This window comes from Eleutherodactylus coqui, chromosome 8 (assembly GCF_035609145.1).
Source record: "Eleutherodactylus coqui strain aEleCoq1 chromosome 8, aEleCoq1.hap1, whole genome shotgun sequence".
Taxonomy (NCBI): Eukaryota; Metazoa; Chordata; class Amphibia; order Anura; family Eleutherodactylidae; genus Eleutherodactylus; species Eleutherodactylus coqui.
This window is the reverse complement of record NC_089844.1, coordinates 62,450,862-62,474,295: the sequence shown is the minus strand read 5'-3', so window position 1 is coordinate 62,474,295 and position 23,434 is coordinate 62,450,862. Positions and strand designations below refer to the sequence as shown.

General features: G+C 43.6%; 1 protein-coding gene across 1 annotated transcript in view; it reads right to left on the bottom strand.

Moving 5' to 3' along the window:
- FTCD (formimidoyltransferase cyclodeaminase) overlaps window positions 1–23,434 on the bottom strand; it is a 32,288-nt gene that overhangs the window by 7,347 nt on the left and 1,507 nt on the right. Inside the window, exons 2-10 of the mRNA XM_066577379.1 lie at window positions 19,952–20,075; window positions 13,897–14,080; window positions 10,559–10,687; window positions 8,405–8,493; window positions 4,051–4,230; window positions 2,886–3,023; window positions 2,675–2,806; window positions 2,175–2,236; window positions 1,212–1,338 (exon numbers count right to left, since the gene is read on the bottom strand). Of these exons, the coding sequence (XP_066433476.1) occupies window positions 1,212–1,338; window positions 2,175–2,236; window positions 2,675–2,806; window positions 2,886–3,023; window positions 4,051–4,230; window positions 8,405–8,493; window positions 10,559–10,687; window positions 13,897–14,080; window positions 19,952–20,017 (1,107 nt within the window). The 5' untranslated portion in view covers window positions 20,018–20,075. The remainder of the gene's footprint in view (window positions 1–1,211; window positions 1,339–2,174; window positions 2,237–2,674; window positions 2,807–2,885; window positions 3,024–4,050; window positions 4,231–8,404; window positions 8,494–10,558; window positions 10,688–13,896; window positions 14,081–19,951; window positions 20,076–23,434) is intronic.

Sequence of the window (23,434 nt, the reverse complement as noted above, 5' to 3'; positions counted from 1 at the left end):
GGACAGCAAAGTTAGAAAAACTGAATTTTTAATTGTAAGAAGTGGTTGAGTAACATTTCAGCAAGAACATTCGAAGTAACACCACCCACATAATAAGGATGGGCAGCAGGTTCTGTCTGTACCAAAAAGTGTTGAAAGAATGTTGCCACATACTTATGTGCATAACTAGTCACTGCTACAATCTGTCCTTAACCCCTTAAGTACCCACCTAGGGTGGGCCTTAGGCCTAAAGCATATGACCTTATAAAAACTCAGCAGTGTTGCGTCCACACAAAAAAAGACATTTTTTCATCTGAGTGCAGTTCCGGTAAGCCAGCCATAAAAAAAAAATCTTAAAGCAGACCAAATATTTTTTTCTGCATTTCTTAGTAATGCATTAGTTTTTTTTTTTTTGCATGCAGCGCCTTTTCTTCCAGTATTTTGAGCTGGATCTGTGATGTGAAACCTGCCTTATATGTTGTAGTACATGATGAGTTGTTTTTAAGAAATATATTAAAGGTTACGTTGTAATGCTGGTCTTTTCTGTGAGATTTCAACTTTCAATTTCTCCCCATTTTCAAGATCTATTTACTGCCTGTAAATGGGACCTCTTCATTTGATACCATTGTATCCAGAATGGCTGTCTTTAGGGAAATAGAAGTGGTATAGTAGTGAGGGACCTGAACATGAGGGTCTCCCTCCCTACAACCCTGTCAAGTTTCACTCACCAGTATGGAAATCATCCAAAAATGGAATTTAATTAGGGTTCTATTAAATATATAGTATGAGGCTCAAAATATACATTAAGATCACATTCTATCCCTTTCCATCACTTCATAGGGGCTAACGTATTACAAATACACTTCCCCTACTCCTGGTGCCTACCAAATATATACAGTGTACAGGTACAAGATAGAGGATGGAGCACATGTGAAAGAGCCCAAGGGGTCTTCTCATTGAGATTATTGGGGGCAGATATGATCAGTCTAGACCATTTGCATGGAAGAAAGATTTGTGCTGATTAGCTCAGCTAGATACAATTCCAGGAAATGCCCAACTGTTATTTATAGTGTGAGTATGGGATCTCAGCATTTAGATATGATTGGTCCTGAGTGCTGACCACCATGAAAAAACATGAATTAAATAAGACGAGAAATTTATTTTACAAAATAATGGCTCTCACTTGGGTACATAAACACAGAATCTCAATTATGCCTACCTACTGTACTTACCATTGCTGACACGGCGGCAGATACTGAGCCCCCTCCAGGGGTAGCAGTCCGTGCTCCAACACTGTGCACAAACCCTTTTAAGGTCTGTGTGATAAGTGCCCCAGACAAGTCATCTTGGACAAGATACCTGTAATATACGTAGTAGACACCACAGACGTAAGATATTTGGAGTGTAGTAGGTGGGATATCAGAAAGACAGATAAGAAAGAATGAAGTTTCAAAGGTCACTCCAGTGAAAATTCTTTTCATTCATTATATAATTAGTTCCCCATATATATAGGTATGTATATATATAGGTATGTGTATATATATATATATATATATATATATATATATATATATATATATATATATATATATATATATTGTTTACTTATTCCCTTTGATCTGAAAATTCCTGGAGTTCTTCCCTTCAGATGAGCCATGTGATCTCATTCTGACTAGCTGAGATTTACTTGGCACATATGTGCTCTCTCAAGACGTCACTATTTCAGTCACCAACACCTCCTATATGATGAAACTGTATGGAATACACCACAGAGGCTCTTCATGAGAGTGGAGGGAAACTCCTATCACATTTACTGATGATCATTAGAGGCTCCTGTCACAGAGTTACAATGAAGAAGATGATAGTTTGTCCTCCCTGACTAATGCTAATGTCACTGTCCTCCCAGCAGGCAGAGATGGTAGTGGCTCTATTTATGTGATGTTGATGCATCATGGGACTGCTGACATAGAGAAAGCAGGGAGAAATCTAAACATCAAGATGATGCCTGATAAGTATCAGAAAGGAGGCTGTACTGCATGGAAGTGACTGAAAAATACATAGAAGATGTCCAGAGTGTGATAATAAGGTGGAGGGGGGCAGTAATGGAAAAATGTGTTTTCGCTGGAAAAGCCCTTTAAGTATAATTAAAAATAAGGTATTGTTTTAATGTATTCATTCTAACAAAGTCTACTCACTCAATAATTCTTTTCCGGGGTTCAAAAGGAGCCAGGGAGTCCAAGCCAAGTCTGTTGATAACCTTGAAAACCAGATTACATATATAAATCTAATACAATACACTACAAAAGTCGGTGTTTTCCCCTAAAAATCATATTAACCATTTAATGAATATAGTGAAACGTCTGAGGTTACCAGCCAAAGTTACCTTAAAATGTGGTCTTCTAGAGCAGTAGCTCTCAACCCATGGTACACATAACCCCAATGGGTTTGCAGCAAGTATCCAGGAGTGTTCACATTATTTTTCACATTGTAAAAGACAACTAGATTGTATGGCTGCTCCTCTGCCTCCAGCAATGTAAGCAGAGATCCATTCAGGCCCACATGCATCACAACAAACTGTGAATCCCTAGAAAATGCCCATTTTCCAAATGCATGGAAGGCAATAAACGAACAAACTGTAAAAGCTAGGTCTTAAACATTGCTGGTTCTGTGTTCAGGGGAATGGGGAGAACATTACCAGTCGAACTTTGTGTTCTTCTTCCAAAATGAACAAGTTTTCCTCTTTAATATAATATTCGGCAGCAGTCAATAATGCTTGAAGGGGTACTAAACCCACCAATTGTGAGCCAAGAATTGGAAGGTTTAGCTCCTGAAACAAGACAAAGCAGTTTAGCTAAAAAACAATAAAAATGTACATGGCCTATGAGCATAAAACGCAGATTAAGCACCTTGGCATCTTTACGTGTTTCTTCATACACCATGTGAATAGGTGTAATCTCATAATCCAATATATTTGCGGACACTTGTGCCAGATTCTCCTCTTCCAGATACCAACCAATTGCCTGAACTTTTTTGAGTCGCCCAGGCTGAAATAAAAATCAGAAAGATCAAATATTTAGATTTCTGGTATTCCTATAGTATAAATTCTCATTACTTATATCACAAAGTGCAGAAAGTCAACTTTCTTAAAATGAGATCAGTGTTCTAGTAACTCCCAATATTAGCATTTTAACCCTTTCCAATCCACTGTCTGACGTCTGAAGACATTATAATTTAAGGCTGTACAGCTCCGATGTTTGAAGACGTCCGTCGCGGTTCTCTTACTGTATATTGCCAGCCGCTCTGCTGTCGGAGCCTATCCAACGTGTCACCTTATGCAGTACAGGCTTTAGCCAGCATATAGCGCCGTTGTATAACAGCAGAAAAAGAGTAAGCCCCCTAGGAAAACCAGGATACAAATTGGATTGGAAAGGGTTAAGGGGTGATGCGGGCAGAAAACAAAATTGACAAACAGCTCAGGGTGCTGCGTAAATTTAAAAGACAAAAGTGACTTCTCTACTTTTTGCTGCAGCTAGCCAGATATGATGTTTGTGACACCAGGGAAATGGGACTGCTACAGGCAGTCACTGACTCCCTTCAAGCAGTGATTAGCTGCGGTGGTCACATGTCCCTTTGATGAGCCGTCATCACTGCTGCAGGGGGGAAAGAATAGCTGCGTGAAAGTAAGCATATCACATAAGTTATATGTCAGCTGGGGATCACATGAGTTTTGGGATCCTTTATGTTTCTGCAGCATTTTTCATGAGCTGTTCTCATTTTTTTCTCCGCCTGTATCACTTTTAGTGGACCCCCATTATAAATTCTGTATTACAACAAATAAATTACATATCTCATTGACAAGTGACTGCAGTGACATCATGGTAGCTAAAAGTTTCAGGGTTAATTGAATTCATAATGTGGTAATGTAGTTAAGTATGCACAGGTGGCTATGAACATTCTGTACAGGGTTTGTACACTTGGTCCTAACTATTCGGCATACAAAGAAGGACAATTGGCAATTTAATTGCATTCACTTATTTATTCTTTACTCCATCACAGCAGTTTTGATCTCACCTGACTTTTCCCGCGACCGCCTTCTCTAATATTAAGCGCTATCCGATGAGCTAATTCTTTAGTAGTCAATAGATTTATATTGTATGCTATAAGAAATTTACGGGCTCCTGTCGCAGTTGCCCCCCAGTTTGGAACAAAAACTGGTTCCCCAAAATCTGGTCTCCAATCTGGATTTTGCAACTACAGAAAAGAAAAAGCACTTAGTTGAAAAAGAATTTAAAGTTCACAGTTTAATTTCATGCAATTACAATATTAGAAGGTTTATATTGTTTTCTAAGGTGACATATAAAACTATAGCGGATAATTCTTTGTATGCTTATGAAGCTATAACTCATGGAGGAATGTTGAAAAGAAACAGATGCATGCTGTGGTATAAGGATTGATACAGTATCAACCAGCTGCCCAATAGCTGCCGTTCAGGATACTGGGTTGAACGGATATCCTCAACCCTTGTCTTCCCCCTCCCTCACTGCCTTTGATGACCATGTGGCCTTAGGAAGTTCTTTGTTCGGATGGCAATAAAGTTAAGGCAGTGACAGGGAGATGTTAAAGGGGTTGTCTCGCGCCGAAACGGGTTTTTTTTTTCCCATAGGCCCCCCGTGCGGCGCAGGACAACCCCAAAGGATGTGTTAAAAAAAAAAAAAATTTATTACTTACCCGAATCCCCGCTCTGCGACGTCTTCCTTCTTCTTCCTTCACCAAGATGGCCGCCGGGATCTTCACCCACGATGCACCGCGGGTCTTCTCCCATGGTGCACCGTGGGCTCTGTGCGGTCCATTGCCGATTCCAGCCTCCTGATTGGCTGGAATTGGCACACGTGATGGGGCGGAGCTACGAGGACCAGCTCTCTGGCACGAGCGGCCCCATTCACCAGGAAGAAGACCGCACAGCGCAAGCGCGTCTAAAAATGCAAGAAGACATCAGAATTAGACGGATCCATGGCGACGGGGACGCTAGCAACGGAGCAGGTAAGTGAATAACTTCTGTATGGCTTATATTTAATGCACGATGTACATTACAAAGTGCATTAATATGGCCATACAGAAGTGTATAACCCCACTTGCTGCCGCGAGACAACCCCTTTAATTAACCCTCCTGCCAGGGAGGTGTGACACCTCAGATGGTTCCACAGACTCCCTGGCTCCAAGATTTTAATTAAGGAAAATTTTCTTAATAAGGATCATTAGTCGTGTGAAGGTCCTAGCCCAATATGAATTATATTTTGGGAATCGGGTGGGCCAGCTGAATGAAACGCATCTACACATGTAGCAGTACAGGCGTCGTATCACCCCCAAAGGCGTATCTGCTTATAATTTATGTGTCATGCTTGATATCGCTGAACAGATAAATTATGATCAGAAATATGCGGGGCATATGTTCCCAATCTGAGGATCTTTTGCGGAGATATGGCCAAAATGGGGAATTATGGTTTTTCAAAGGTTGTACGCCTCTAACCCACCCCTCTCTAAATGACCTCAAAGGGGGAAGGGGGTGGTGTGTTTTGGGGAATCCTTTATTACTCAAGGCTCAACGAACCCCTATTGTCAGACTTCAGAGATACACGATGGTGTAAGGTTTTCCTATTTGCTTCAGTGACTCTGCATGAACAGAACCTTGGGTCGAATATCCAAAATCTAGTATCATTCTTTATTTTCTTCTTGTTTTATTTTACATACTGTCTGTTGTATACACCTGTAAACCTTACCTCCATTGTAACATCTTTTTCTATATATTTCTGTATACTTATAAATATTTAGCACTGTTTGTCTTTTTTTAGCACAAATCCTGCAATTTATTAGTCGAACCTTGTCCTTTTAAAATAAACTATAACTCTGAAAATTGTGTTCTACATTCATAGTTTGGGTTCCAGCTACCTGTGATATAAAAGCTGGTGGTTGTAAAGTGTGTGCGGGTATTGCAGAGTGCAGGAGACGTTAGACCGACCGGGGGTGATTTGAGCTTTTGCTCTGCATACATGCAGGAGCATAGGAAAGCTGGGTACAAATCCGCCTGTGTTCTCCGCTCTTGCCATCCTAATAGAATTATTGATCAAGGCACTGCTGTGACAAATTAGTAGCGGTGAGTGCGCTCGGATTAGTCGATCCGTGACAAACCAGCGACAGAGGTGGAATCAGTTGGGGTCCCACCTTTTTTTTTCCTGACACATGCCACTATTAATCCCCATTGCTTATAGCTTTATTTTCAGGGGATGAAAATCTGTCTGGTCATTGATGGACCCACAGATGAAGGAAGGATTACAGGTACAACATGTGTATCAGAGATTAAAATAAAAATGTATAGAGCTTCCTGGTGCAGAGATCAGTGGGGCAAAAAAAGATACATGGGTATAAAGCAATAAGATGCATGCTCACCATCCAGAGATAATAACAGTTTGCAAGGGTGCCAAAATACATATGTCGTTACTATACAGCCTATTATCCCATAGTGTTGATCCAGAGAAAGGCAACCCCCCACCATAAAGGTACAAGACAATTTTCTTAATTTTAGGGAGAAAAATTCCTTACCAACTCCAAATCTGGTATTCAGAGTTAAGCCTCTTTCAGACAGGTAACTGCAAAATTGACGCTACAAAATCGCAGCAATATCGCAGCTGTTTTCCCATGATTTTGTAGCATCAGTGATGCGTTTCTCTTGTGAAAAATTGCGCATCACTTTGCTGCTGCCAGCGTTTAAAAACGCCAGAAGGTTAAGCCGTCCCACTAAAATAAGCCCTAGCTGAATTCCCTGAAAATAAAAGGGAATACTTACCTAGCAGGCACGGACCAGGTCCCTCAGCTGCTGTTTGGAGCTCCACCACGCATCCTGCAGTCCTCGTTTGCCCACAGAAGATCCCTCCCTGGTTACGGGATTCAAAACTCCCACCTCTAGGAAGCGATGGCTCTGATTGGTTCATCCAGCTCTACTCAGTCAATCAATACCGCGCTCAATGAACCAATGAGAGGGCTGTAATTGGTTCATCCAGTTCTGCATCGATTTGCTGAGCAGAGTTTGTAGAACCAATCACGTTGTGGAGGCGGAATTTATAAATTGTCTGAGCCATGGCGTTGATTGGCCAATTCAGCGCTGGATTAACCAATAGAGACATTGCTTCCTGGAAGCGGGATTTTTGAATCCCGCAACCAGGAAGTGATCTTCTGTGGGTGAATGAGGACTGCAGGACTCCTGTTGGAGCTCTGGAGAGCAGCAGGAGGACCCAGACCGTGCCTGCCAGGTAAGTATTGCTTATTTTTTCTGTGAATGCAGCTAAGGCTTATTTTAGGGGAAGAGAAAGGCATTGCATTTCACAAAAATCGCTGGTTTGTGAGATGCAATGCAATAAACAAGGAGGCTCCACAGGGAAACATAGGTGCGATTTTTTTTCTCGCAACCATCTTGTGTGTAAACAATAAAAGCAATTTTGTTTTACCATTCTTGCATTTCAAGAGGCATTTTTATTTTTCAAATCATGTAAACATGAGGGCTGTTTTTGGAGAGTGTCTGGTATTTTTAAATGGCACAATTTTGAGGAACATACAATATAAATTTATAGATTTTTACTCATTTTTTTGTAAAATCAGTTGTTTTTTTTTACGCAATTTTCTATAAATAATTTATCTTTATTCTACAGGCATTGCAATTGCATCAGTATCAGGACTTATTTACACGAGCATATATAGGTTGGGATTTTACCCCCGACCGATATATGCTTCCATCTAAACAGTTCCCCCCTTCCCTCCCACTCACCGGCTCTCAGCCTCTCTCCTCTACTCCGAGCGGTTTGCATTGCTGGTGGGCAGGATGGGGGCGGAGCTAAGCTCCCACCACCGCCCCTCCCCTTGTCCATAGCCAGCAATGGGAGTGGGTGGGACAGAGTGGAGCTTAGCGCCACCATGCCCCACCCCCTCGCATTGCAAACGCAGGAGTGGAGGAGAGAAGCAGAGAGCCGGTGAGTAGGAGAGAAGGGGGAACTGCTTAGATGGAAGCGTATATCAGCCGGCCGTGAAAACGCCAGCCAATATACGCTCCTGGGAATAAGCCCTCAAACTGTATGTTTATTAAAAATCATTTTGTTAATAAAAAAAGCAAAAAATAAATTGTAACATATTGGATTATTTATTGGAGGAAACGTTTGTTTTATGAAACTTTAAAGAAAATTTTACTTCTTTTTCTAACTGGGGAATTAAAAGCAGAAATTCTTTGATCGATTACATAATGCTTTGGAATACCCAGTATCACTGCTTGCCAATGTCAGACCAAGTCCACATGCTAAGGAAGAATTTGTCTCAAATCTGGAAGTGTAAATGAAGAAAAGTTGGAAAAATCGCTATGAGACACAGTACATGTCTATGTTACCTTTGTGGGAAGAGCTTCATACTCTCCAGCTCTCACAGCGGGCAGCGTCCTTCGACTTTCAGAGCGTGCTGCCTCAGCATAAAGATATACTAAAAGAAAGAAAAGGTTTGACAATTTAGCATACAAGTACATTGGCATAACTTTGTGCACATTGGTCTAGCAGTAAGCCATACGCTCATGGACAAATATGTCTACTAAAAGTAAACACATGTCGCTACTTAAAATTATTTTTCCCAAAATGGTATTTAGCACCTATTGTGTCCATAGCATAAATGATAACGGTCTGTTTCCTGGGTCCGGACTGCAGAACAACTGCAGTGCACTCTTAATGGAGCCGCAGTCAACCATACTCACAGAATGGAATAGGGAGGACTGAAATGGCTGTGGTTTCTGGAAATAGTCCCAATCACAGTGGTTTCACAACTTTGGGGCTGCTTGGCGATGAACAAACAAAATGCCCAGTTGGATGATTCTTTACTGCCAAACTTGGCAACAAACACTAGCGGTCTCTAATCAGCGGTAGCCGCAATATAAGTAGTCACTAGTATGGTGGCAGCAACATATGGCAAATGGCTTGGGCTGCTTGGCACTTGCTCTGTTTTGCTTGATTGTCTTATGCCGGCTCTCCATTACATTCATGCTCTCCAGGCAAACACTTCTGGCAAAATCTCAGTCTCTTCCAGAAGTGGACGGCTCAACGGTATGTAGGAAAAATGCCACAATGTCAGCTGTGCCTTCACCACGGGGCCAAATTGTATTACACATTGGAAACATCTCTTCCACATCCGAAACTAACTCTGCTGCCCTGTCAGCAACAACCCTGACAGGTAAAAAGCCCTTTTATATGAACATTCGGCGCATGCTCAGCTGCTCATGCTATACAGTGCTGTACACCATACAAAATGCTTACTCATACTTCTTAAAGTGACAGTACATAAATGCAAGAACTCTGTAATAAACTTTATAGTAAACCTCAAAGCAGCTTATGGTATCAATAAAGATGAAGCATATGTCTGCATCAGCTAGATAATAAATGGCAAACACATAGTTGTTTGATAGTAGTCACTGGAGGTCTCAGTAGTGGGTCCCCCAGCAATCACACATATATCACATATCTTGTGGATTGGTAGTAAATAGCTATTGTAAGAAGATCCCTTGTTAAAACAATAAAAGCAGCAGTACTTACCCATCCTCTCCCTTGGCGATCCAGCGCTGCAACCCTGGGGTCTTCTTGGTCTTTGTTTAAGAACTACTATCTGACCATTGTAGCCAATTAGATGCAGCAGCTAACCACTCCAGCCTCTGATTGGCTGTAGCGATCAGGTGGTAGGCATTCCTAAAGAAAGGCTGAAAGGACCACAGGGCTGCAGCAGCGGATCGTCGAGGAAGAGAATGGGTAAGTACCGCTGCTTTTATTGTTCTTTTTCAGATTTGGATCCATTTTTTTTTATTGTCTTGCACCCAGATAAACCCTTTATGCCCATATGGGAAGGGATCTCTTTCCAGATGGAACTAAGGTCATACTGTGACTAATATGCTTCTTTGTCAGATTTAATGTGACATATATTTTATATGTATAAAGCCAAAATGATACCAGAGTAGAGATGAGCGAGCATACTCGCTAAGGACAATTACTCGAGTGAATATTGCCCTTACCGAGTACCTGCCCGCTCGGAAGAAAAGATTCAGGTGCCGGCGCGGGTGAGCGGTGAGTTGCGGGAGTGAGCAGGGGGTAGCGGGGGGGAGAGAGAGATCCCCCCTCCGTTCCTCCCCGCTCACCGTCGGCAGCCGAACCTTTTCTTCCGAGCGGGCAGGTACTCGCTAAGGGCAATACTCGCTCAAGTAATTGCCCTTAGCGAGTATGCTCGCTCATCTCTATTCCAGAGGCATAACCAGAGGCTCAAAATTTGTAACAGGGCCCCCTACCTACTATTTTCTGTTTATAATACTGGTGTCTTCTTATGTGAATTAAGGGGCCTTTGAGTCCCCTAAGACTTCAGGGCCAGGTAGCAACAGCTACCCCTGGACCCCCTATATTTACGCCCCTGATGATAGCACTATGCAAACAATGATGATGGCAAAATATAGCTAGGAGTAGTTACCAGCATTAGTCAAGCTTCATCAGATGTCGGACTATAAATGTGTGTTACTTACTTGGGACATGCAGTTCATTCACCAGTTTTTCAGCAAAGTTGTTTGCGCAGGAGACACATTCGGCCATGGTCACATTTCGGACAGGAATAAAGGGACACACATCCAGAGCACCCATACGAGGATGTTCTCCTGAAGAGCAATGTTAGGATACTGAATTAAAGTGAACAAGAAGTAAATTAGCAGATTTGAAAGATATTAATTACATTAATTTCCATCTCAGAATCATAATACTAATAAGAAATGTGGAAAGGCGCCACACTTCAAGCGGTAAACCCTGCAAATTTACTAGAACACTTTACAAGGTGGGAGCTTCCAATGATGTGTTGATTCCACAGCAAGCTCAAAAAATGAAGTGGATAGAGCTTTCGAAAATGGTCTGACAAAGCTGATGGGAATTCATCTCATATGTTGGTACAGTAGATGAATCACCTAAAGAAGGTATTTTGGAAGACTTTTTGGAATGGCAATGTTCATTCCAAAATTCAGTTGGTGTGTGGCAAGAATTAACCTCTACCAGTTCTTATGTAAAGGAGTTGTCTCAAGGGCCACTTCAGTGATTTTTTGCCTTCGTTATGTAGCCATTCCCACCAGTATGTATAAGTGATCTAGTATTACCTTGATTAACTATTTCTTCCTATCTAAAACTCCTGGCCTCTTCCTCCTCAAATGGTCATGTGATCTCAATTCTGATCACTCAGATTTACTCAGAGTTACAGTTTGTAGTCAGTTGTTTCTCAGCCTGTGTGTTGCTATCAAGTTGACCCTACTACAGAAACTGCCTAGAGGGAAACAAGGACACTCTTGTCACAGTTACGGATGATGATCCCACAGCTCCGGTCACACAATTAAAATAGAGGAGATCACAGCTCTTCATGCTGACTGCATACTTATGGTCTATAGCTTATTTAGGGGAATATAGAAGTTAAAGGAGTTGTCCGGCCACACAGGGTAAAAATTTTTATAATGCTGCTGCTTTCCTTTCAGTAAGGATAGTAACAGACAGCATACAGGGGCTCAAACCGGCCGGCAGATCAGCTGCAATGTCAGTTTCTTACCTTAGATTCTGATCTTCACTGCAGCTTTCAAAGATGGCGCCTCTGTGCTGCCTTCTCACATGCTCTGCGCTCTCCCTCCTCTGTGTGCGCGCTCCCGATGGCAGTAAGAGACATGAAAAGGCAGGATTTCCCTCAGCTCACGTCCTAGCCCCGCCCACGACACGCCCACCTCTATTGAACTGCTCTACAGTCTCTGCCCGCCCAGGCCCCGCCCCCTGCTAAAGTAAAGTAAAACATTTCCCCACACACACATGCCCTCATAGTGCCCCTCTCACAATGACCCCCCCCCCCCCACTTCTGTCAGCCGGGTCCATGCACATACACATCACTGCACCCCCCCCCCCCCCCCCCCCGCACACATCCATCCATCCATCTCTCCCTCTCCGCACACCCCCCCTTCCCCCGGGACTTCTGACAGCCGGTCTCCAGACACCACGAACACACACATCACTGCACCCCCCCCCCCTGCACACATCCATCCATCCATCTCTCCAACTCCTCCTCTCCAACATTTCTTCCCTTCTCCCCTTCTCCCCTTCCACTTACTTTTAAAGTCCCGATGGTGTCTCCTTGGCTCTTCTCCAAGCAGCAGCGGCAGGCAGACACTCACTCCGCTCTGGTATATGAAACCAGGAAGTGAGTGTACTGCGCATGCGCCGACCGGCGGCGCGCGTCCCCTGCAAAGATTAGGTAAAGAGCGCGGTCCCGGCGGAAGAACGAAGGACTGCGCATGCGCGGAGGGGAAGAGGTGCGTTCCAGCGCCGACGAGAGCTGCTGCCGGCCCGACAAGAAATACAGACGATTTCTTGTCGTAACCACGCACGACCGAGGGTCAACACAGGGGGGGGGGGCCACCCTAAAGGTAAGTGAATAACTTCTGTTTGCAACATTTTCAATGCACAATGTACATTACAAAGTGCATGGAAATGTGCAAACAGAAGTAATGAGATATGATGTTTATGGCCGGACAACCCCTTTAATGATAATTAAACTGTTCCCCCAGCAAGCCTCTAGCTAATGCTGTGCTGATGTGAAAGTCAAACAAAAAAAATTCACAGTTGCTGGCACTATTATGGTGCACTGCGTACTTGTTACTGTTATAGATTCCCTAAGCACAGATGAAATGTCCAGCAGCTACTTAAAGGGGTTGTCTCGCAAAAAATATTGTTTATTGTTAAATCCAGCCCATAGTTCTAAACATTTTTTGTCTTTCCACTTATTAAAAGTGTGATTGTAACATTGATATAATTAGGTGATCACAATATCAGAGCAAAAGGTGAACATTATCTGTGCAGGTGAACATTATCCTGCTGGAAAACACCTCTAGGAAGCCACCATGAGAGGAACACATGTGGCTGCAGGATGTCCTGAACATATCGCTGAGCTGTCATTGTCCCTTGTACCACTACTAGGGGTGACCGACTGTCAAATGCAATGGACCCCCAGATCATCACACCAGCAATGGGGACAGTGTGCGGCTCAACAGCAAGGGCAGGATTGAAGCGCTCACCCAGACACTAACGCGACCATCTTCGTTGGATTCTTTGCTGAAGACAACCTGGTTCCATTCCGTAGCAGTCCAGCTTTGTTGTTTGTGACACCACTACAAACGGAGGCGACGGTGGGTGGGTGTCCAAGGTAGAACATGTAATGGACACCGTGAGACCAAATGTCCTTCAGTCAAGCCTGGAAATGGTTCGACAGACACAGGGGGCCTGTAACGATGGTGCCACCTGTCTCTGGGTGGCAGACAATGAAACAGTAGAAGCTGCTCATGCTTATTGGATGATCAGACGATCCTCTCTACTGGTGATCGATCCATTGAGGTCATCCTGAGCCTGGTTGCCTTCTTTTTGTGCTCTCACACATCCACTGGTCCCAACAGCTCCTAACAGTCTGGCCAGGTGGTGGGCAATTCAATGATACAACTATCCAGCTTCTCGCATTCTAATAATGTACCCCGTCTCAAACTCTGCTAATTGGGGGAAATCTCAGCACGCTGTACACAAGCGGAAAAAGAAGTCACTGCACACAAGGTGCCTCTCAGAGCCTTTTTATGGGCCAAGAGTGGAACCACTTTTAGGGCCTCAAGTGGCAAGACCGTTCATCTAATCACATCACAACTCTAATTATTTGCATGCCGACATTTGCAGCAAAGCAACAACTCCAACTAGGTGCTTGTTTTTTTTTTGACAATAAGTATACAGGAAAGAAAATGTTACAATTGGCAATACCGTATGCAAGACTACAGTACTTAAAAATACAGGAAATGCAGTCACCTACCTTTGTGTTTACTCATATCAATCATCTTAAAAGCAACACGTGATGCATTTAATGCCCCTTCAACAACTGCCTCTGGGGTACCCACAAAGGTGTACACTGTTCTGTTGGTGGATGAACCAGGGTCCACATCCAATAATCGACATCCTGCAGTCCCAGAAATAGCTGCTGCCAGTGCATCAATAACCTGGGTAATGAGGACATTGCAAGGACAGATTAGATGACTGCTTTGCTGGATATATTTGCAAATAGACACCAACAAATCATGAGGGACACCATGGAACCTACTGTTTAATGGGGTCTTTCGGGTTTCCTTTGAGAATTCGGGATTTATAAAGGAAAGATGATATTAATACAGTTTGAACGTTATTTGCCCCAGATGCAGTGCAAGGAAGAATAATGTGAACAGAGCCGTATATATACACATTGCCATGTCTTTCCCAGCTATATCAGCAGTGCATTTAGTATATTTACCAACGTGTTATCAAGTAATGCAAAGAGAGTCCAGGGAGATACTTTTTCTCCTTGTGGGGAGCACCACCGGAGAGTGCACCACAAGAGTATAGGGAATCTTATATAATCCAGGAAAAAAAGTGATGGAAATATCCTCTAAAGAATAGTAACTACCCTAGGAGTAGTGTTGAGCGATAATTGATATAATCGAGTCAGGAGTGACCAACCCGATTTTAATAAATAGTTGTGAATCAGGACTCCCAATTCCGACCTCCATTAACATCAACAGGAGTAAAAATCGGGTTCTCTAATCTGGCCTCCAAAATGTCTCTAAAGAACAATGGAGGCAGTGGCAGCCTGGTGGTCAGCATAGCTGACTTGCAGTGGTGGAGCCCGAGGCTCAAATCTCCATCAAAATCAGAATCAAGCCTAGAACTCCAGCACTGTAAAGGCCTATTTGCACGTAACGATTATCACTCAAAATCTGTTCAAACGACTGAAAATGAGTGATAATTGTTACATGTAAACACAGGCATTGTGCACTTTTTATATGAACCATGATTTTAAGGTGAACTTAAAATAAATAATTCGGCCGCAGAGAGATAAAGTATCTCCCAATAGACTGTATACTGTGTTCACCACGGGAACCAAGAGATTACATTGTATCACAGGAACCATGTGAAGAACAATGCAACTGTTTGGACAGCAGGGCATGTGATTAGTCACACACCGGGCTCTACAAACAGCTCCTGGAGGCGCATTTACATGCAAATCAAGATGATAAAGTGTTAATAGACATTAGTGTCCATTAACACTTTATGCAAAAAGATCACTAAAACTTTTAATCACTTGAAAAATTATCTTTGCATGTAAATGGGCCTTAAGGCAGCAGTGCCAAGCCAACAGACCCATCTTTTCTGTTCAAAACAGAACGCCAATGTTTTGTTGATTTTTTTTTAATACAAATTGGATTCAAATGATCCAATCTGATTCAGGAAAAAACAGCCTGATTTTATCGCCTGGCCAATCACAACAAACAACACTACCTATGAGTCAATATCCAACCTTTTAACAGGCCTTGCAATATGACTAGGGATAGGTTGCAAATAGCAATATAATCAACAAAAATACTGGGCCAAACTGACTCCGTTGGTCCATACCAGGATAACTAGTTTGCCTTTATATAGGACACAAACACACATACCTGCACAGTCTCCAACAATACAACAGCATACAATCATAAATAATTTAGGCAGCAAAAGTAAAAAAAAGAGGGGTGGGGATTGCCAACAACATCAGCTTTAAACACCTAACTCCCAATGTGTACAACTTCCAGTCTCCAGAATTGCTAACCATGTGGGTCCGACTTTTTTAAATTCAGTAGGACGTATACAACAGCTTGCAGTATGGTACGTACTTGTTTACAAAGATGTACTGGAATTTTCTGACTTGGCTTATATATTGCAAAAACTGATAAAAGGTCAGATATTGAGTATCTACCTTTAAGTATGTGACACTGTAGAGGATTATTCCATCCCTTATTTTCATGGCTTTTTCCCAGGGAGTATAGCATGTCCTACATAAGATTCCCTACACCCTTGTGGTGATGTTCACGAGCAGAAACATTATCCTCCCATACTCATAGGTCCCCTGCATACGGGTGGAAATTCCGCTGTGGGATTTCCTGCAGAATTTTCACCCGTGCACGCTGCCATAGGATTGCATTAGAAAATGCAATCCTATGCAGACAGCCACGATTTGACCGCGTGAAAACACGCACGGAAAACAAATCGCAACATGTCCTATTTCTGTACGAGCCTCGCAGAGGCCCGCACAGAAACGTCACTAGTGTCTCGCGGACTCCGCTCTGCACATGTGCCGGCTAGGCACATAGCAGAGCAGGGAGACGCCGGGAGCAGGTGAGCCGCAGTGGTCACTGCAGGGACATGGGTCGGATCCCACTGCAAAAATTCTCGCAGTGGGATCCGACCCGCCGGCTGCAGGAGGCCATAGACTCTCATCTAGCCAGCCAAAATCCTACAGTAGATGCATGAGGTGCAATAATTCCAACACTGCTGCATGTACTTGGATATTCTGGCTTGGCTTATATCCCTAGTCATATAGCAAGGCCTGTTAAAACAATGGATATTGACTCATATCGGAGTTACCAGGTATTATTGTACCTTCACGCCACCGGAAGCTAGGAGTTTGACAGGGCTTAGATGGAGGAACACCCCTGTCACACCCCTAGCTTTCGATTTGCTGGCAGCCCAGCATAGCTCAGAGAGCCGACAGCAGCCTGGAAGGAGTTTTGCCCGGGATGGAGGGTTAGGGGTCGTTTCAGTGTTAGGCTTACATTATTAGCTGTAAATGCTTCCATGTGAGTGCTGGCCGACATGGAAGCATTGACACCTAATAATGTAAGCCTAACTGTGAAACTGCTGTAACCCTAACCCTCCATCCCACGGCAAAAGTCAGTGCACGTTGGTCGGACCTCCCCCTGCATTGAGAACCCCCGGAAGCCTGCGCTGTCGCCAGCACCTTGCCGCCCTTGTGAGCTAATGTCCACTGACGTCTGGACGCTGGAGGGGCGAGTCCAACTTATCTGCAGCCCATGGAGTGGTGAGTGCAGCCAATCAGTCACTGGGGGTCTGACCTGCCTGTCAAGCTCCCTAACTCTTGGCTACACCCACCACTTCCAGTGGCGTGAAGGTACAATAATACCTAGCTAAAGAAGAGCAGCACTGCTATACAATAGGTTAAAGTGGATCTATTATATGTACCGTACTTTTCTGACTATAAGACGTAATTTTCATCCAGATAAAATCTAGCTGAATAGCTTCTGCACCTAATCGTCCAGAGGCAGGGGGGTCTAATAGATCCAGAGACCCCTGAACTTTGCCCTAATATTCCGGCAGCGTGCTGATTGATCATCGGGAGAGTTCTGCAGCCATATGTATTGTGGCGGCACAGTCCTCCCTCTTCCTGCCCGATCAGTGCAGAGCAGGAGCAGTCCCCTCCAGCAGATAATGCTGGAGATCACTCACATATCTTACCGGGGTACAGGTGCTCTTCTGTACATACAGGGATAGATAATAGCAAATATCAAAGGTCTGGCACTAGCAGCAGGACCTTTGATTATGTCTGTGATAGGCATTATCACTGAGTGGGGGCTTATATGGGGCATTATTACTGAATGTATGCATATTTGGGCCCTTATAACTAAATGGAGGCCTATATAGGGCATTGTTACTAAGTGGGAGGGTATGTGGGGCATTATTGTTGAGTGGGGCCTTTAGGGAGCATTGGTATTAAGTGGGAGGCCATATGGGGAACTATTACAGAGTGGAGCCTCTATGGAGCATTATTACTGAGTGAGGACCTTTATAGGGCATTATTACTGGGTAGGGGCTTTTGAGGAGGATTATTACTGAGCAGAGCATTATTATTGAGTGAGGGCACTTTTACTGTGTGTGGGGCAGGAAAAGTCACACTTACTGTGTAGGGCCTACAGGGAGTACAAAAAGGGGGATACTATTACTATGTCAGTCACCACAGGTTGGATTACTACTATCGAGGGCAATATAGATGGGGAAATTATTTAGACACCAGGTCCCTGGAAAATTGAGGAGGCAAAGATATCTGTGTGTCTGCAAAGACAAGTTGTGACCAGGAGAAGTCATCATGATGGTCTGGGCAAGATGAAAAAAAGGAAAGTGAATGACTCCAGTCAGAGGGGACATCACCTGTGATCACTGGTTGTAACAACACTAATTATTTATGCGGTCTACAGAGTGCCTGTGTAGATCTAGTATATACTGCTATATGGTCACTGTATGGAGGGGTAATAATGGTCTTTTATCAGCATCACTAAGGTGGTATTATGAGGTCATGGCCTGGGGGTATTATTTGGCCCTCATATAGCATTATTATTTGTAATATTGATTATTGTAGTATTCTTTATTCAGTGACAATATATTGGTATTAATCCCTTTGTAGTGGTACTATGTGATCATGACGTGACGGTATTATATGGCTCTTATAGAGTGTTATAGTGGGATTTGTTCAGTGACAGTTTGGAGGTAATTATATGGCCATGATGATTGTGGTGATAATGTGTGTGTGGTTTATTTTCCTTCACTTCTACAAAAAAAAAATTTAATAAATGTAATTAACATTTATTCCGTTATCTATTTAGACCCACCAGGGACGTCACAGTGTGATCTTTGGTATAGTCAGTACAGTAAAGAATTATTCTCTGTGCGTCTAAAACTGGAAAGCAATCTATTAAGCTGTGCTGAAAGATCAGCCCAGTAGGCATACAGCTGTGGCATGCCTGGGGGCCTTTTGATAGGCCTTTGGCTGCCATGGTTATCCATTGGCATCCTGAGATTTCATTTGTTGGGGGTCAGTTTGAGGTCCCTCCCCTGTCTAACCACCTAGATGCCATGGTCGCTATTGGCATCTAGGGAGTTAAATAACAGGGATCAGAGTTTTTCAGATCCTTGTCAACTCAGCTATCAGTCAACACAGGGACTATGGGGGCACAGGACATAAATGCATACCATAGAAGCTGAAGACAAGCCAATCTATGACGTTATAGAGGCTTAATGGGTTAGAAATAGGTGGCACCCTAATATATGCCTCCAGTTCTTACATGTTCTGTGCTTCATAGTAAGGGTGGGTTCCCACGGGACAGAAATCTCGGCGCTTGAGCCGAAGAGCCGCGAGATTTCCGTGAGAGAGCTGCAGCTTCAAAACCCGCAGCGAAATGTTTTGGAGCGGTTTAGCCGCCGGCATTCCATTGCGGCTTTCTCTCCAATAGAGGAGAGGAGGCAGCAGAGGAAAAAAAACGTAAGAATTTACATGCTGCGGTTGTCAATTCCGTGCCGCATTGCCGGTTCCACCCGGCCTTGCCGCAACTGATTGGCCATCCCGATTTTTGCAAAATCTCGTCCACATGGCTGGCTAATCTCAGGATTAGGAGGATTAGGAGCCGTGGACGGATTTGCCGCGCAGAAATTCTGCACAGAATTTCCGCTGCAAATCCGTCTCATGTGAACCCAGCTTAAATGTGCTGCAGAGCTATGCACACCGCACAAACTCCTCTCCTACCACGTTCATGACTGTGGCTGGCGATTTGCTGACCCCTACTTACTTGTGATCGCCTCACTTGCTGCCGGTTCAAGCCCACCTACAACATGGGCCACTTTGTAATTTTTTTTTTCAGGACCACTTTGATTTCCCAATCCGTCCACTTTGATTACTGCCCTTTGTATGTGTGGATTTAGTGTTAATAAAATCAATGTTTGACGTGCCAGCTGCAGAGTTGTGTGTGTTGTATACATGTACAATAAGCGTGCAGCAGTGCTGTGTATGTGTATAATGTAAACTTATGTGCTTGCGCCAAAGTTTGAATAGGAGCTGACTGTTCATGTTTAGCCCCCTTTTCTATACTAGAACTCTAAAGTCAATGATGGTAACATCTCCACTTTGTTAGAGCCCCAGAGATGTTTAAATTAGTATGCAATATGTTTTCTCTGTTTTCTGTTGGCTGAACCTGGGGTGCATCTTATAGTCTGAAAAATGTCATATACATTCTTACCTCTTTGTTTCTTCCTTCTGAGAAGTTAGGGACACATTCCACCAGTTTGGACATGCTTTCACTCATTCACTCGCCTCTTCCCTCAGACTAGCTGTCTGTTCAGTTACCTTCTCAAAATCTTGTCCTGCATGCCAAAGTTATAAATTAACTAATCAACAGGAGGCACAGTAGGGTGGGAAAACCAAAGCCCTCCTTCACAGAGGGTTATGTATATTTTGCAGTAAAGAATGGAATAGAAGTGGATCTATCTGTCAACCTACTGATTTCCGCAACATTCAATAACTGATGTCAAAATAATAATTTTATACATTTACGCTTTTGTAATTTCTTTTTCTTCAGTTAACGGTGTAAAACCGTATGTTCTGGTGCTACAGCATGGCAAACGTAGGTGGTTTGGGCTGGAGGGCACACTATTGCAGTATGAACTAAGCTTTGATCACAAATATATTATAAAGGCCACTTTCCAACCAGCCTAATTTGAACTCTATATTCGGTCTGTGTTTTGTGGACCATAATGCAGAGTTAATGTAAATCTATGTATCTATTCTCATGGCCGTTTTTTAAAAACGCATCATGAGTCATGACCTATTTTTGTCTCTCTATTTAGTTTTTCTTTACTCTTGAGCAAAAACTGATTGATATTTGCCCGTTAGAAAATAAAACCAAGACAGCAAATATGGAGAAAAAATATTAATCAAAAATAGTTGTAATGTCATCTATAATACATCCGTAATGCGGATCAATATTACGGACGTGTTACAATACGCTCGTCTGAAATTGGCCTAAGGGCAAGTTTGCACATGGTGAATTTGCTGAGTATTTTCTGCAGCAAACAGTGCAGATATTGATGCAGATTTCACCCCTTCAAATGAAAGGGTTCAACCCGCACCAAAATTTGCATCAAAAAGCACGTTACATTCGTTTGCGGATCTGCATCAAAATCCACTGTGTATTTTCCATCTCAAAAAATTGGCAAAGTGTGAATGTAGCCTTAAGGGTTCACGCATAATACGGCATCCTATGGATGCTGCAGACATCCAAAAGGTAAACACTCTATAATCCACATGATGGTCTGATAAGGAGTTTAAGGCTAGGTTTTAGAGATGAGCGAGCATACTCGCTAAGAGCAATTACTCGAGCGAGTATTGTCCTTAGCGAGTACCTGCCCGCTCGGAAGAAAAGATTCGGCTGCCGGCGCGGATTGAGCGGTGAGTTGCGGCAGTGAGCAGGGGGGAACGTCCCATCCCCCATCCCCCCCTGCCCCCCGCCGGCACCCGAATCTTTTCTTCCGAGCGGGGAGATACTCTCTAAGGACAATGCTCGCTCGAGTAATTGCCCTTAGCGAGTATGCTCACTCATCTCTACTAGGTGTACGTAAGCATATTTGCGCTGCGCATTATGCGTGCGTAATATGCAGTGAATTGATTTCCATGGGTTCATTCACAAGTGTATTTTTTCACACGATGTGCGGTCACGTGAAAAAGTACGTGACATGATCTACCTTCTGCGTATATGCATACCACAAGAACCCATTGAAATTTAAAAATGCGCTCGACATGTAGAAAACCTGCGTATTTGCTGTGTATATAATGCGTTGTGTGTATATTTTGCACACAAATACACGTGGGAACAGGCAAAATACACAAGTGTAAGCGAATATTAAGTATTTGCACAGCTGAAATGCGCTTATGAGCTACAGATTGCAGATGCCTGTGCTAGGATAATATATATGATACTTGTATCTACAAAACAGTACTGGGAGGAAAGTGTCAGGAGCGACAGACAAAGGTTAAAAGTCCCTTTAATATTTAACGAGTTGTTGTGCAAACAGCACAAGGCAAACAGAGCCGACAAGATTAGACATATCTTAAAGATAGGAGAAAAATCCCCGTGAGAGAATGAATTTGTAAAGGGGTGAAGGGCCTTTATGGACAAGCCGATTCTCGTTTAAACAAGTGAGTGACGTCATTGTTCGCCCTCGTGCAGCCTGTTTAGGCAGGCAGATGCATTGTTGCCTCGTTCAAACGAGAAATTGTTCAGCGTTCACATTCACTGTATAAGTGATTGAAAAGGACTGAATGAACGCTGTTTAAACCGAACGATAAGTGAATGAGACAACAATTTTTACGCCTACATAAAATGGACGATAGTCGGTTGTGTCACGGCCACAGCGCAACCGAAAATCGCGTGAATGGGCGCATAAATCTGCTGTTCCTCCGCCCGTTCAGATGGCCTGGGTCTGGCGCATATACGTTGAGCAGTGATTGCCGACGGGTAGGGGGAGACAGTTAAGCTCTGCTAAACTGCCGCCCCCTCGCCAGATCTTGGCAAGGAAAGGGGGCGGGATGTGGCGGGAGCTAATGTTCAAAGCTCCTGGCTCCTCTCCGCCCCTTGTCGGCTGCCAGTAATGGGAGGGGGCAGGAGAGGACAGGGCAGGAGCATAGCAAATAGCTTCCGCCCCGTCCCGCCGCCTCTTATTGCAAACAGCCAGCAAGGGGCGGAGAGAAGGGGGGAAGGGGGTGGGAGCTTAGCAGACACACTGCTAAACTCCCTCCCACCTCCCTTCTCCAGCAGCTACCATAGGCTCCCATAGGAGTCTTTGGGAGCTGCCGCTATATTCCGGCCAGGAAGATAGTTCCTGAATAGAGATGAGCGAGTATACTCACTAAGGACAGTTGCTTGATCGAGCATTGTCCTTAGTGAGTATCTCCCCGCTCGGCAGAGAAGGTTCAGCTGCCGGCGCGGGGGAGCGGTGAGTTGCGGCAGTCAGCAGGGGGGAGCAGGGGGGAGAGAGAGATTTCCCCTCTGTTCCTCCCCGCTCTCCCCTGCAGCTCCCCGCCCGCCGCTGGCAGCCGAATCTTTGATCCCGAGTGGGCAGGTACTCGCTAAGGGCAATGCTCGCTCGAGCAATTGCCCTTAGCGAGTATACTCGCTCATCTCTATTCCTGAACTATCTTTCCTGGCCGACGTAAAAGCTGCGAAAATACACCCATCTTAACTGATGCATTGTAAAAAGCGAAAAAAAAATTATTTCAAAATTTATAGTTTTTTTTAAATTAGTATTTTTCCACTAAAATAAAGTATGTGAATGGATTCCTCCTTTTGTTTCAGATGTTTTGCTATAATTTGTTTACTTTTGTGTTATAGGGCGCATACGGTGACTGTTTTGCTTTGCGTCGGCTTGGAGTCATTTTCTTTTTTATATATAGATATATTTTTATTTTATTCTGTAATTTTTTTAAACTTATTTTTGTAACTATTTTTTTTTACCATCTATGACCCCCGTGACATCATACAAGACCTCTGAGGGTCATTCACATTGTCCTTTTCTTTTTTAATTTCACACTCCTCAATGATTAAGGACCTGAGGATAGGTCATCAATAGTAAATGCCTGGAATACCCCTGTAAAGGCCTCCACCAACCTGGAATGATGCTTGAAAAACATTTTAAGAAAAAGAAAGCCCTGAAATCCACGAGGTGCG